This window comes from Nannospalax galili, unplaced genomic scaffold, assembly GCF_000622305.1.
Source record: "Nannospalax galili isolate Female #2095 unplaced genomic scaffold, S.galili_v1.0 scaffold1258, whole genome shotgun sequence".
Lineage (NCBI taxonomy): Eukaryota > Metazoa > Chordata > Mammalia > Rodentia > Spalacidae > Nannospalax > Nannospalax galili.
Window position 1 is genome coordinate 1,050,929 of NW_008341370.1, and position 14,998 is coordinate 1,065,926.

General features: G+C 49.8%; 1 protein-coding gene across 1 annotated transcript in view; it reads left to right on the forward strand.

Moving 5' to 3' along the window:
- Positions 1–14,998, forward strand: part of Zdhhc18 (zinc finger DHHC-type containing 18) — a 36,982-nt gene that overhangs the window by 318 nt on the left and 21,666 nt on the right. Inside the window, exons 2-3 of the mRNA XM_029565220.1 lie at positions 4–204; positions 6,333–6,493. Coding sequence (XP_029421080.1) covers positions 4–204; positions 6,333–6,493 — 362 coding nt within the window. The remainder of the gene's footprint in view (positions 1–3; positions 205–6,332; positions 6,494–14,998) is intronic.

Sequence of the window (14,998 nt, forward strand, 5' to 3'; positions counted from 1 at the left end):
GAGTCCGGGGCCCGCGCCGAGCGCAGTGCGCTGCAGCGGCAGCGGCAGCGGGAGCCTGGGCCGGCCGCGCCGCAAGTGGGAGGTGTTCCCGGGCCGCAACCGCTTCTACTGCGGCGGCCGCCTCATGTTGGCCGGCCACGGCGGCGTCTTCGCGCTCACGCTGCTGCTCATCCTCAGCACCACGATCCTCTTCTTCGTCTTCGAGTGAGTTTGCGGCGGCCGCGCGCCCCTCCTCCGCGTCCCCGGCTCCTCCGCTTCCCTGCCTGCCCACATCCTCCCCGCTCCTCTGGTCCCTGTGCCCTCGGGCCTCGCCCGTCCCCGCACCCTTCCCGGCCACCGGGACCTCGGGTGCCCAGCCCTGGCCACCGGTACCACCCCCAGGGCCTCCCTTGAGGTCCGCCTGCTCCCTCATCCCTGGACTATCTCCTGCCTATCCCTAGACCATCTCCTGTCCATGCCATCCCTAGACCATCTCCTGCCCATCCCTAGACCATCTCTTGCCCATCCCAGGCTCCTTCTGACCCCTTTAGGCAGGCAGCTTTCATTCCTACCCTTCCCAGACAGCTAAGTTTCTGTGTCCTTTGGTTGTGGACACCCTACCATGAATTTCCTAGGCATCTTCTGGGCTCCTTCCAAGAGTCTCCCTGGGTCTTGGCTCTCAGACACCCTCCCTCCTCCACTTGCTTTCCCTCAGTCATGCTCACCCTAGGCCCCGAGGCATCCTCCCTGAAGCTTCTTTGGGCCTCTCAAACTGACCTTTCCTTCTCCAGTACTTTCCTTAGTTTTTGCAGAGCTTTCTATCTTCCTTTTGCTCCTGGTCCCCCAGGTGTCTCAGGCCTTTCCTTTCTGGTCATCATCCCAAAGCATCCCTCCATCTTGTTGCAACATCAGGACAACTGCATCACTTTGTGGTTTGTTTTTTTTTTTTTGTTGTTGTTGTTTGTCTTTTTCAGACAGGGTCTCCTTGTAGCCCCAACTGGCCTGGAACTCCCAAAGATCCACCTGCCTCTGCCTCCCAAGGGCTGGAATTAAAGGCATACGCCACCACACCTGGCTGTGTTTGTTTGTTTTTCAAGAAAGAATCCACAGTGCTTTCATGTGCCAGGTCCTATTTGCCTCCATGGGTTTTTGACCTCTTACCTTCTCCAGTGATTCAGGATTGGCCCACACAGTATGTCCATCTTATGGCTGGAGGTTGGAGGGAGGGAGTGCTCATGTCTTTATCACCACTACCCATGCTTCAGAAATTCCCACTTCACCCTCAGCCTTTGGCTGGAGCCACCTGCGTGATGTGGTTCCATGCACACCTACTCTCCCACACGTGCACACCCACCTTGAACCCACCTTCCCCTCCTAGCACTCCACTCCTTGTACTTGGCTGCCTTTGTTATTCAGTATGGTTGGAGCCCACAGACCTGACTCCAGTCCCAGCTCCACCTCAAACTAATTGTGTGGCCTTGGGGCAGTCACTTCACTCCACTGAGCCCCAGTTTCCTCATCTGTAATATGAGGCCTTTAATAATACCTACCTCCTAAAGAGGTTGTACTATTGTAAAGAGGTTGGTGCTAGTCAGGCATGCAAGCTTTTAGCACTCGATATTGGCAGCTGTTACTACCAAAGAGCTCACCAAAAAGTACTTCCTGAGGGCATGCAGTCATGGTGAAGCTGTCTGAAAGACACCAGCTCCCAGATCTCTTAGATCATGTATCTGCAACTTCAGGCTTCCCCTTCAAGCAAGGTGAAAACTTCCTGCAAATTGACTTCTTCCCTTCCCCCTAAGGCTCTACCCTGCTATTGTGAGTCAGGCCAAATAAAAGTTCAGAGATGATTTACACGCAGAAGTTCTGGGGCCTCAACATGGCCCATGGGCTGTTTCAGAACTACCTGGCCACGGCCTCTTAGGTGTTGTGGGAGGGCTTTTCCAGAACCCTCCATCAGTCAGTCTGCTCTCTGTGGTACTGTGGCCCAGGCAGGAGGAAGTAGTGCTGCCTGTGGTTGGCTCTGTAACCCTTCAGCCAGCGTGGGATCTGGTCAGTTCAGAGTGTCTGGCTTCACTGGTGGTAACTGACTTGCCCAGAGAGGAAGCAAGGCCTCCTGGGCTCAGAGAGAGCAGGCCTGCCCTCTTGGCTTTTACTCTCACTTATCTGCACCTGGGGTGGTAGATTTGTCAGCAGGGTTTGATCCTGGTCCATAGCTGGGTGTACACTGGGGACAAAACTCCAATAAGGAGCTGGAGTGATGGGCATATGCTTAATAAGGACAGGGAGGGTAGGAGATATTCAGATTCCCCCAAGGCTCTGGGCCAGGTACAGGTGGCTTTTGAGGGCTTTCCTGCTGCAAATGGTTTGCTTCCCTGTTTGGTTTGGTAGGTTAAGAGCCTCCTGTTAGGTTCTTAACTTTTGTCCCACTTCCTAGCCCACATAGCTGCCAGAACCCTTTTAAAGTCAGCTTTCAGTCTCCCTGGCTCTCCCTCTCTATGGGAAGAGCCAGAGGTCTAACAACGGCTTTCTTGTGGGCCCTGTTCCCTTTTAGTCCTCTGCTGTGTTGTCCTATCTGAGCTCTTTGGCCTGCTGGCACAATCCTGCCTCAGGGCCTTTGCACTGTTTGGAATACCTTCACAGTTCTCTTCCCTATCTGCCCATTCCATTGATCCATCCATCCATCCATCCACCCACTCACCCTTCTTCGGTAGTTTCAGGCCTGTCTTTTCTGTGAGAGCAGGGTGGTAGAGTCCACACTCGTGTGTCCTTAGTGCCTAGGACTAGTGCTTGGTATATAGTAGGTTCTCAATACAGCAAATGCTGGTTGAATGAATGAATGAATGAATGCTGGGTAGATCACTTGCGCCATGTCTGGAGACACCAGTCTGTCACTGGCTGGCTGACCTTAAATCTAGCTGTGGAAATCAGAGTCTGGAACCTGGTGTTTCCCCCAAGGCTCCGGCAAGTCTCATCCCCTACTTTGTACACGAACTAGGTGAGCTGTTGTGACTGTGACACCAAGTACCTGGCTGGTTCTGTTGGAGACTTGGATCCGAAGAACACTGAAATGTGTGGAGCAGAGGGTGGCCCACCTGGAGACTTTGTCCTTGGCAGGCTCTGGTTCTCAGGGGAAAGGCTCTCTGGAGGCTACGGCCTCTAGGGTAGAAGCTTCAGAAGCAGTGTACAGTTGTTCTGGCTTTGTTCCCCACCTCTGCAGACTCCCAAAACCTCAGTTGTCCTCAAGCCTCCCAGCAGCCACATCTTTCAGCCAGCACCCTCTCCCACCCCCACACACAAACACACATCTACTCTGAGGGTGGTGCTTAATTAATATGACCATCAAAGTCATTTTAGCACTCCTGAGCTATGTGATGTTGTGCAGGTTATTTAAGCTCCCTGAACTTTAGTTTATTCATCTGTAATAATATCAGAGGGTCATGGTGAAGAGAAAATATATGTGAAGTGCTTAGCAAAGTAGTATATAGTAATTATTTATTTATTTATTTAGAGACAGGGTCTCACTATTTATTCCTGATGGCCTGAACCTCGCTATGTAGACCAGGCTGGCCTCAAACTCATAGATACCCACCTGCCTCTGCCTCCCCCTACCTTTTCTCCAGTCCTGAGATTAAAGGTGTATACCACCACACCCAGCCTAATTAATTATTTTTAGATAGTGTTTCTCTCTGTAGCCCAGGCTGACCTCCATCTCTCTGGATCATCCTTCCTCAGCCTCTTGAGTGCTGGGATTACAGGTGTGCACCCTCATGCCTGGCTTGTATCAGATATTATTATCATTTATTACTTTGTGAACCTGGAAACTGGAAACAACTCCTTATGCATGCTAGACAGCATTCTACCACTGAGCTATAGCCCCAGCCTGAGAATATTATTAATGATAGTTTATTAATTAGGGCAGTGTCTGGCATATAGTAAGCCTTCAAAAAATGGCAGGTGTTAGGTCGGTCTGGAGACATAGTAGTAGAGTGCTAACCTAGCATGTGTAAGGCATTGGGTTTGGTCTCTGGTACTGCCCTCCCCGCAAAGATACATGGCAGCTACTTTCTCTGAAAGGAGGGGATCACTGTGCATTTGATAGTTATTTACTAGACAGTTTCTTGGTGCCAGGTGGAAGGGATGTTGTCTGTACCCTCAGAGGAACTTAGGGAAAGGGCAGTCAGCACATCCACAGATCAGCAGTTACCATTTCTTTCTTTTTTTTTTTTTTGGTCGTTTTTGAAATAAGGTCTCCCTGTAGCCCCAGCTAGCCTGGAACTCACTATGTAGACCAGGCTGGCCTTGAACTCACAGAGATCCACCTGCCTCTGCCTCCAAGTGCTGAGACTACAGGCATGCGCCACCACACCTGGCACAGACAGGAGTTACCATTTCTAATAAACGTTGTACAGACAGTAAAGAGTCTTCGGGAGGCTTTGTATAGACCATCATGGAATGTCCTCTGAAGAGGACCCAGAGGAAAGAAGAGCACGTGCAAGGGAAGAGCCATAGTTGTGGGAACTGTTATAAGGCTGCCGTGATGGGAGTAGAGGGGTAGAGAGCGGTTTGCGTTCTTTGATTTTTGTTGTTGTTGTTGTTTTTGGTCTTTTTGAGACAGGGTCTTCCTATAGCCCCAACTGGCCTGGAACTCTTCTATGGAGACCTCAAACTCACAGGGATCTGCCCACCTGCCTCCCAAGTGCTGGGACTAAAGGCCTGTGCCACCATACCTGGCTTTTTGGTTTTGTTGTTGTTTTATGAGATAGGGTCTCTCACTATGCAGCCCTGGCCCACCTGGAACTTTCTATGTAGGCCAAGCTGGCTTCAAACTCACAGATATCTGCCTGCCTCTGCCTCCCAAGTGCTGGAATTAAAGTTATGTGCCACCACACCTGGCAGTGAAGAGAGTTTTATAGGATGAGGCTGGAGAACCCTTCAGGAGGGTCCAGGACTTGCCTGGTATAGAAGGCCATGGTTGACAGTCTGGATTTCATTAGAAATACTGGGAAGTCATTAGAGGGTTGTGGAACCGAGTAGTAGGCAGCCTGCCTGGTAGGAAGAGGCAGGACAGCCAGCAGGTGTAGCCAACTAGGGTCAAGCCTGATGGAACTTCTTGGAGTTACCATCCCTAGGGTGGCTCTGCAGAGCTGGACCGTACTGTTTCTCCCAGCTGTGGGAGCCTTCCTTGTTCCACAGCTTCCCCTCCCCCATAGAGCACACAGCACTCTGGCAATTCCCTGTTTGCATGTCTCTTTTCCCCAATAGACCATAAACCACATGGCAGAGAGACTCTTGTCATGTTCCTGGCCATTATCCCTGCTGCTTATTGAGAGTGTTGCCTGGCACAAGGAAGAACACAGTAAATATTTGTGGAGTGACTGAATGATTGAATCAACATGCAGCATTGCCACGGATGGTTAGGATGGTTATCTCACTGACTGGCCTCTTAATTGGTAGTGACTTCCTGGAGCTCTGTGTCTAGAGGGATTCTGAGGCGGCAGCTAAACAGAAGGGTAAAATGATCAAATCTGAGCTGGATACATTGGTATACTTGCAGCCCTAGTTCTTGGGCAGGCAGAGGTAGGATGATGGCTTGAGCCCAGGAATTCAGGGCTAGCCTGGGCTTTCTGTCTGCATCTCTGTCTCTTTAAGTTTTTGTTTTTAATTACATTTTATTTTGTGTGTATGCACATGTGTGCGAGACGGCACAACGTGGAGGTCAGTGGACTTCTGGGAGTCAGTTCTGTCCTTCTATCATGGGGGTTCTGGGATTGACCTCAGATTGTCAGGTCTGGCAGCAAGTGCCTTTACCTGCTGAACCATCTCACTGGCCTGGTTTTGGGGTTTTTTTTGAGACATGGTGTCATGTTGGTCCGCTTAATCTTGAACTCACTATGTAGCAAGAATGGCCTTGAACTGATCCTCCTGTGTGCTCTCTGAGTGCTGGGATTGCAAGTGTGCACCACCAGAAAAAGAAGTCTAGAAGCAGAAAGATCAGGAGTTCAAGGTCAGCCTGGGTTACTTAAGAGAGTTCCAGGCCAACCTGGAATAAATGGAAAGATCCTGGAAGGAGATGGAGGAAGGGAGAGGAAGGAGGAGGAGAGAGACACACACACAGAGACACACAGAGGGAAACAGAGACACTGGAGAGAGAATGAATCTGTTGATCATATCTACCATGAGCTTGGAGTAGAAAAGGTACAAGAAGTGGCATTGACTGATGTCTGTTGTGGGTACCTACAGGAGTGACTGCACTCACCTCCGATTGACCCTCAGAGGGAGGCTCTGTTCAAGAATGTGGTATCCAGAGAGCCTAGGGGTAATCTGAACTCTCTCTCTATCTCTCCTTCTAGCTGTCCCTATCTAGCCCGAGAACTGACCCCGGCCATCCCCATCATCGCTGCCATCCTCTTCTTCTTCGTCATGAGCTGCCTCCTGCAGACGAGTTTCACCGACCCTGGCATCCTGCCCCGGGCCACCGTCTGTGAAGCAGCTGCCCTGGAGAAACAGATCGGTGAGACTCTTGTTACAGCCCAGGCTGTATCTCCCCAGCTCCACTTCCCAGACTTGAGAGGAGACCTAATTTTTGCTTGCAGTACTTTTCTGGGAAGTGGGGAGACAGCAGTGAGCAAGGCAGGCTGGAGGGAGGCAGATAAGCCAGCAAACAAATAAGAGTGCTGGCTGGCCTCAAGGAGCCCAGTGCTTCCAGGAGCCAGGCAGGGTTTTAAGCTGTCAGTATGCGTGACTGTGCTGACTCCCCCAATAATCCTATGAGGTCAGTACTGTTGTCACTCTCTCCCTAGTCAGTCATTTAAATATGGCACAGAGTGGTACATGCTTCAAAAATCATACCGTAAGTGGAAGAGTCGGGTTGCAACCCCAGGCAGTCTATGCCTGTGCCCCTGCTCTTAGACGTAGACCAGGCTGGCCTTAAACTCACTATATAGCTTCGAATGGCCCCAAATTTCTGACCCTCCTGCCTCTACCTCCTAAGTATTAAGATTATAGACATGTACCACCACACTTGGGTGAACATTTTTTTGTCGTTGTTGTTCTTTTTTGAGACAGGGTCTCCCTGTAGCCCTAGCTGGCCTGGATTCGCTATGGAGACCAGGCTGGCCTCGAACTCACAGAGATCCGCCTGCCTCTGCCTCTGCTGGGATTAAAGGCGTGCGCCACCACGGTCGGCCTTGGGTGAACATTTTAAAATTTATTCAGTTATGAAACATTAATTGAATCCTCACTGTGTGTCATGAGCTGTTTCAGATGCTGGTGATAGAGGAATGAAGGAAACTGACATTAATCTCTGTTCATGGAGGTGACATTCCACAGTAAGAAAGACAATAAACAGATGATTAAGTAGGTAGGATGTCAGAGAAGAAAGTACTCAGGAAGGGCTAGGAAGGAGGTGTCTGAGCCAAGGTTCAGGCAGGGGCTGGGGGACAAGTGCTGGGCTGGGGCTCAATAGCATGGAGCAGGGACTAGCTTAAATTGGGGGCTCAGGATAGGCCCCCAGGAGATAAGCTCTGAATGCTGTGGTAGGATGAGAAGATTCTATAAACAGAGAAGGTAAAAGCTCAGAGTGGGGCAAGGTCCTGCAGATCACTCAGCTTTTCCCCTGGGTGGCTGTGCCCCAGGCCAGGACCTTCATCTCAGCTGGCTCCACCCCACTTCCTTCCTGTGGAGAAGTGGCTTGAACGTTTGCACACCTCCACCTCCGGGCTTTCCGGTCTTAGTTGGATCCCTCCCCTAAGAAGGCAGCATCCATACAGGCTCTTAAGTACAGGCTCTTAAACGGCCAGCTGGCCCTGAAGAGCTCTAGTGACCTGTAAATGTCAGAGCCCCGTTGCGTCCATCACTGGGAATCATTTCACTGACTCTGGAGCTGCTGGGGAGGGGCCTGGGCGAGGGCAGCTCCAGGCCCGCTCTCAGCTCTGTTGGTCTTTGTCTCCTCTGCCAGCCACACCCGCAGCTGCTGCCTTCCTCTCACATCCAGCTTCCTTCCCCTCACACCACCCCTGGCCTCCCCATTCCGCTCTTCAGTGTCCCTCCTTCTGACCTGGGCTGCTCAGAAGCTAGTGGGTTCATCTCCTCTTCAGCCAGACTAATTCCGAGGACGCAGGATTATTGTGCAGCTCAACCAGACTCAGAGGCCTGGCTGCTTGGAATCCTCTGACTTCTGGGAGCTACTCGGCCATTTGGAGCAACAATAATCCTTATGTTTTAGGAGAGCTTGACTGTATGCCCAGTACTGTCCACTTTCATCTCCACAAATCCTCACATCTGCCAAGGGCAATGTTGGTAGCCAGATGTGCCCGTGCATACGCCAAGCAGGGGTTCATGGGACCAAGGAGGAAAGGGACAGGAAGAGAATAGGGGCCCTCTTCCACACCCCAGGCTTTGTCTTTGGGGATGGCAGTAGGGACACCTCCCCTCCATCCCTGTGTCTCCACTTTAGTACTCTATACACGGCCAGGCCTTCCACAATGCATTCCCACGTGACTTGACTTTTCTTCTCTGTCCTTGTGCGCCATGGGGTCATGATGGATTTATTCTTCACTGGGCTGTGAGGGCAAGGGACCTGAGTGTCTTGTTTACCTTATCACCTATCACTGTGATAGGCAGGGAGGGAGATGGGGGAAGAAGGGAGAGAGGTAGATAAGGGGGATGGAGGGAAACAGAGGGAGGGAGGAACAGATGGACGACTCAAGAATGGGAGCTTTCCAGGAAGACCTCTTTGCTGCCCAGGGGACGGTTGAGAGGCATTAAAATGTCTGGTAAGCTCATGCATTTATTTGTGTGCTGGTTCTACATGCTGACTCCTGGCACCTGGGGGAACAGGACTCCGATATGCACCCTACCCTGTGGGGTCTAGATCAGTGAAAGATGGAGAGGTCTGAGCACAGATTGGATAAAGCTTTGGAAGACAGTTGAGGAGTATCTTCTGAATGTGGGACTTGGACAGGTGCCACGTCTTGAAGTTTGCTGGAAATTCAAGCACAGAAAGCTGTGTCCTCCAGGCAGATGGAACAGCCAAGGGAGGACAGAGTGGGAAAGAACGGGCCAGGCATGGGGCCTCTGAGCAGGCCAGGGATAGGGCCATTGAAGAGACCACATTGACTAGAACAGCTGCTAAGTCTGAAAGTGGCATCATTGGTCCCTTTAAATTCTCAAGCTTGAATTGAAGCTAGACTTTGGAATGTGGCCAGGAAGCTTCTAACCAAGGTGAAACATATTTTCCTGAAAAGCGCTAAGGTCCCTGAGCCTTTGTGGCTCAGTTGAGCCACAGTACACCTCTTACTGTAGCCTCCCAACTCCAACAGAGACAGCTAAGGCGGGGTGAACAGCTCTGCCCGGTTTACCTAGCACTGTCCAATTTTTTTGTTTGTTTTGTGGTTTTTTTTTTTTCCTTCGGTCTTTGAGACAGGGTCTCCCTGCAGCCCCAGCTGGCCTGGAACTCACTATGTAGACCAGGCTGGCCTTGAACTCACAGAGATTCGCCTGCCTCTGCCTCCCAAGTGCTGGGACTACAGGTGTGTGCCACGCCCGGCTCAATTTTTTTAAAAAATATTTTAATTATTTTTATTTTATGTGTGTAAGTGTATTGTCTGCATGTATGTGAGTGTACCCGTGTGAGGTCAGAAGAGGGCATTGGAGTCTCCTGGAACTGGAGTTAAGGACAGTTCGTAGCCGCCATGTGAGTGCTGGGAATCAAATCCAGGTCCTTTATAAGAACAGTCATTGCTCTTAACTGCTGAGCCGTCTCTCGGGCCCCGCACTGTCCTATTTTAGAACTGAAAGTCTTACGTCTTGGAAAACCCTGTCAGGTAAATTGGGGCAGTTGGTCACTTCATCTGCGGTCTGGTCTTGTCAGCTGATCTGGCAGCACAGTTGGATCACCCTGAGGGCTCAGATTAAGTAGGAACCTTGTTCCTAAGATAATTCTGGTCTGAGAGACATTTAACTCCAGGAGACAGACGTTCAGCTAGCCCCAACTGTGCTCATAGGACAGACACTGGTCTGTTCTCTGGGGTGTCCCTTGAAGCTCACAGACCATCCTGTCAGCCATGGTGTGTCTTCCCCATCTAGTCCGGAAGCCCCTTTCTAGGGCAGACCTGACTCATTTCCCACCCAAGCTGACTCAGGGCTCTGTTGACCAGGCCTGTTCTCACCTCTCAATTATACTTGACTAGTTGACTCATTTGTTTCTGGCCCTCCGAGGCTTAGAACTTGGGTGATTCCATAGTGCCCTTCACTTGCTTTCCTGAATATCAGTCATTGGAATTCAACTTCATGATTTTTGCTTTTCCTATCTCTCACCTCATCTGTACCTTCATTTCTTTTCTTTCGTTGGTTGGTTTGTTTTGAGATGGGGTTTCACTGTGTAGTCTTGACTCTGTGTGTGTGTGTGTGTGTGTGTTTATTATTTTTATTTTATTTTTGGTATTTTGAGACAGGGTCTCCCTGTAGTCCCAGCTGGCCTGGAACTCACTATATATAGACCAGGCTAGCCTCGACCTCAGAGATACGCCTGCATCTGCCTCCTGAGTACTAGGATTAAAGGTGTGCACCACCATGCCTGGCCTTAATATTTTATTTTTATGTATATGAATGTATTGCCTACATGTGTGTAAATGCACCCATATCATGCAGTGCCCATGGAGTCAAAGAGGGCATTGGATTCCCCTGGAACTGGAGTTATAGGACAGTTGTTAGCTGCCATATGAGTGTTGGGAATTGAACCCTGGTCCTCTGCAAGAGCAGCCGATGCTCTTAACCACTGAAATCTCTCTAGTCCATGACCATATATATATATTTTATTTTATATGTATGAGTGTATTGCCTGCATGTATGTGAGTGCACCAGTGTCATGCAATGCTGCAGAGGTCAGAAGCGGGCTTTGGATTCCCTTGGAACTAGAGTTAAGGACGGTTCGGTTCGTAGCCACCATGTGGGTGCTGGGAATCGAACCTGGGTCCTCTGCAAGAGCAGTCAGTGCTCTTAACTGTTGAACCATCTCTCCAGCCCCATGACTGTATATTTTATTTTTATTTTGTTTTTGTCTTTTTTTTTTTTTCTTTTTCAGTCTTTTCGAGACAGGGTCTCCCTGTAACCCCTGCTGTCCTGGAACTCACTATGTAGACCAGGCTGGCCTCGAACTCAGAAAGATCCATCCACCTGCCTCTGCCACCCAAGTGCTGGGATTAAAGGCATGCACCACCACGCCTGGCATGACTGTATATTTTAAAAGGAAAATTTATGTCACCCTTGAGAATGCAAAGCCAGGCTCACTTGCTCTGAGTGGAAGATAATCATATAAGCAAAACAGATTTCCTGGTGGTTACAGATGCCTGTGGAAAGCAGTCACTTGGAGAGTGTGAGGCGCCTTGTAGGTTGGGAATTTCCCTTTGGTGGTGTCAGAGTCTGGAAAGAGAATTGAAAGGGGGCTGATTTTCTCAGCACATGATTCATTTGCCTAGTGTCAGGACAGGAAACTCCCTGCAGGGGTGAACCTTGGGGGAAGAGGCTAGCACCACCCCCCTCCCATTTCCTTCCGCTCCCCAGCCAAGCTGTGCCTAGGGCCTGCTTGTGTGCTATGTTCTCTCTGCTGGATGGCTGCGCTCCCTGGTGAGCTAGCTCTCAGATTCTCTCTGGTATTTCCCACTTTTTAAAAATTTTGGTTTTAGCTGGGCCTGGTGGTGCACGTCTGTAGTCCCAGCACTTGGGAGGCAGAGGCAGGTAGAACTCTGAGTTCAAGGCCAGTAAAAAAAAGACAAAAAAAAATTTTGGTTTTTTTTGGAGGGATTTGGTTTGGTTTGTGTGAAACGAGATCTTATGTAGCTCAGGCTGGCCAAAAATGACCTTTGAACTTCTGACCCTCCTGCCTTCATGAACTCCCAGGTTCTGAGGTTATAGGCATCTGTACCATTACACCCACTTTACATGGTGCTGGGGATCAAACTCAGGGCTTCATGCATGTTAGGAAAGCACACTACCAACTGAGCTACATCCTCAGCCAGCCTGGTTCGTTCAACCTTTACCTCCCAGTTGTGATGAGTACAGGTATGCTCCATCATGCCCAGCTTCCTATGGGTACAGCTATGCCCAGCTCCCTTTGTACTCTTTTTTTTTTTTTTTTTTTGAAACTGTAGCCCCTGAACTTGAACTCACAGAGATCCACCAGCCTCTGCCTCCCAAGTGCTGGGATTGAAGGTGTGCACCACTACGCCTGGCTTATTTTTATTTTTTACATGTATGTTTGTGTATGGGTATATGCAAGTGCCCAGAGTCCCAAAGAGGGTATTGGTTCCCCTGCAGCTGGAGTTCCAGGGGCTCTTGGAGCCTTTGGAAGAGCAGTACATGCTTTTAACCACTGGCCATCTCCTAAGGCAATGAGTATAGATACCCAACATCAGCAGTTGAGTAGCTAGAGGTTAGGCCTTACTATAATGTCATCTCATTTGCATATAATCTTACAAGGTGAGGAAACTGAGGCCCTGCAAGTCTGGTAGGTCTCAAGCCTGGTAGGCATGAGGGGACTATAGTAACCCAGCACTGGAAGGTGGGTCTGTGGTTGGCCTTGAGCTGGTACCAGGAACTTGTAGACCACAGTGCTACTGCTTCCTCCACAGGTGGTAACAGTAGAACAGCAAGCAGTCAGGGCTGCCCTCTCTTAAGCCTTCTCTGGAGCAGAGACTAACTAGCTCGGTGGTCGACCACCAGCCGAGCAGAAGCCCTGGCTTCTGGCTTCAGCCCTACAAAAGGAAGAGCCTTTCCAGTAGCCTAGGGCCATCTCTGCCCTGGGACAGGGCGCTGAGCTCCATACTGGCTCTGGCTTCCAGTGGCAGCCCCAGCCCTTCAGACTATCTTGGGGTGTGGAGGCTCACAGCAGCCCCTTAGTCAGGAGGACCATGTGGGCAAATGCATGGGGAGAGGGTGTGCCTGCTCCTTGTAATTATTACCTCAGAGGCCTCAGTTTCCTGTCTGGAAGGGAGATTGGCAGGAGTGCTCACCAGCATGAGGGAATCCTTTTTCCTTCTTAGGGAAAAGGCTGTTGTAGCAGAAAGAGCTCTGAAATACATCCCAGATTCCTTCAGGGCAAAGAATCATTCTCAACAATCTGTCTTTCCTTCCTTCAATACATTTTTTTTTTCTTCCTCAGAGGCTGAGGCAAGGTCAGTAGTCAAGCTAACCTGTGCTACCAAACCAAACCAAACCTGATTTGTGTTGTTTTATTGAGATAGGGTCTCACTGTGTAGCCCTAGCTACATGGAGCTTGCTGTGTAGACTACACTGGCCTTGAACTCACAGAGCTCTACCTGCCAGTACCTCCAGAGTGCGCCACTATGCCCAGCCCTTTGCCCGGAACACTTGATCTTGCACATAGTGGACCTCCATGTGTGAAAGAACGAACAAATGGATGTCTTGGGAGACAAGGATTCTAATTTCAGCCCCACCTTGTACTACTGGATAATTCCCATCTATAAAAAGTGGAATTCTGCCAGCGTGGTGGCACACGCCCTTAATCCCAGCACTTGGGAGGCAGAGGCAGGCGGATCTCTGTGAGTTCAAGGCCAGCCTGGTCTACATAGTAAGTTCCAGAACAGCTGGGGCTACAGGAAGACCCTGTCTCAAAAGGACAGAAAAAAAAAAAAGGTGGAATCCATGTCCTTGCCTGGCCCAGAGTATTCTCTGTGGTTCAGTGAGACAGTTTCAACACATCATGTTTCTCTATTGAGATTTAAAGGGCTGAGCCTTTGGTCTGGGATGGCCAGTAGATTCGGCCTAACAAGTTGTTATTGATAGTACTTGCTGGGGGGACCAAGTGGTACTGGCTGGGGGAACCAAGTGGCAGGTGGAGGGTTCTGAGGGCAGGTCTCAGGTGGTGATTGGCTCAGTATTACTCCTGTAAGCCTCCTTTGACAACTTCCAGTGACCTCTGGCTAGCACCTGAGTGGTGCCCTTGCTCTGGCGTGACCCTCTCCCCTCTGTTTCCTCTGGCTCATCTAGCCTAAGGAAGTTGTGCACACAGGACTTTACTTCCCCTTTCCTCGGAGTTCTAGAGGGGAGGAGGCCTTGCTACCAGAGGCCAGAACAGGCTGGGAGGAGCCCCATCCCTGTCTTGGGAAGAGACCTGGGCTCCCCTCTCTCCTGGAAAGATCTTTGGTAATCCAGTGAGGTTTTCAGTAACTCTTTCAATGCTCAAGAGAGTCTATGTCTGTCCTTTGTTCCCAGATACTTGTTTTCTGAAGACCTCTTCATAACTCAGTTTATGCATGGTAGTGTTTCACAGACTGACAATAATAGTAATAGCTAATATTTACAGACTGGGCATCCCTCATCTGATAATCCTAAATGCTTCAAAATGTAAAACTTTGGAATGTTGATGGGGAAACCATAAGCAGAAAATGCTGCACCCAATCTCATCTGACACTTTATAGTTAAAACACAGGTGCAGAGCCACACTCCTTTAATTCCACTGGGGAGGCAGAGGCAGGTGGATCTCTGAAATCAAGGCCAGCCTGGTCTACCTATTGAGTTCTAGTCCAGCTGGGGCTATAGGGAGACCCTGTGTCAAAACAAAAACAAAAATGGGCCGGAGAGATGGCTCAGAAGTTAAGAGCATCCTCTGTTCTTACAGAGGATGTGGGTTTGGTTCCCACCACCCACATGGTGGCTAACAACTGTCTGTAACTGGTTCTAGACTGACACCCTCTCTGGCTTCCACGGGCATTGCATGCATGTGGCATACTTATGTTCATGCAGGCAAAACATTCATACACATAAAACAATAACAAATAAATAATTTTAAAAGCAAAACTAAACAAACACAGGTGCTAAAATCGCCTGGCTACGTGTATAAGGCCCATATGAAACGCAAGTGGATTTCATGTGTAGCTTGGGTCCTGCCCCTCCAGATATATCACTTTGCATGTACACTTAATTCAAAATCTGAAAAATTCCAAAATCTAAAGCACTTCTGTGCTGAGTATTTCAGATAAGAGATACTCGCTTATTA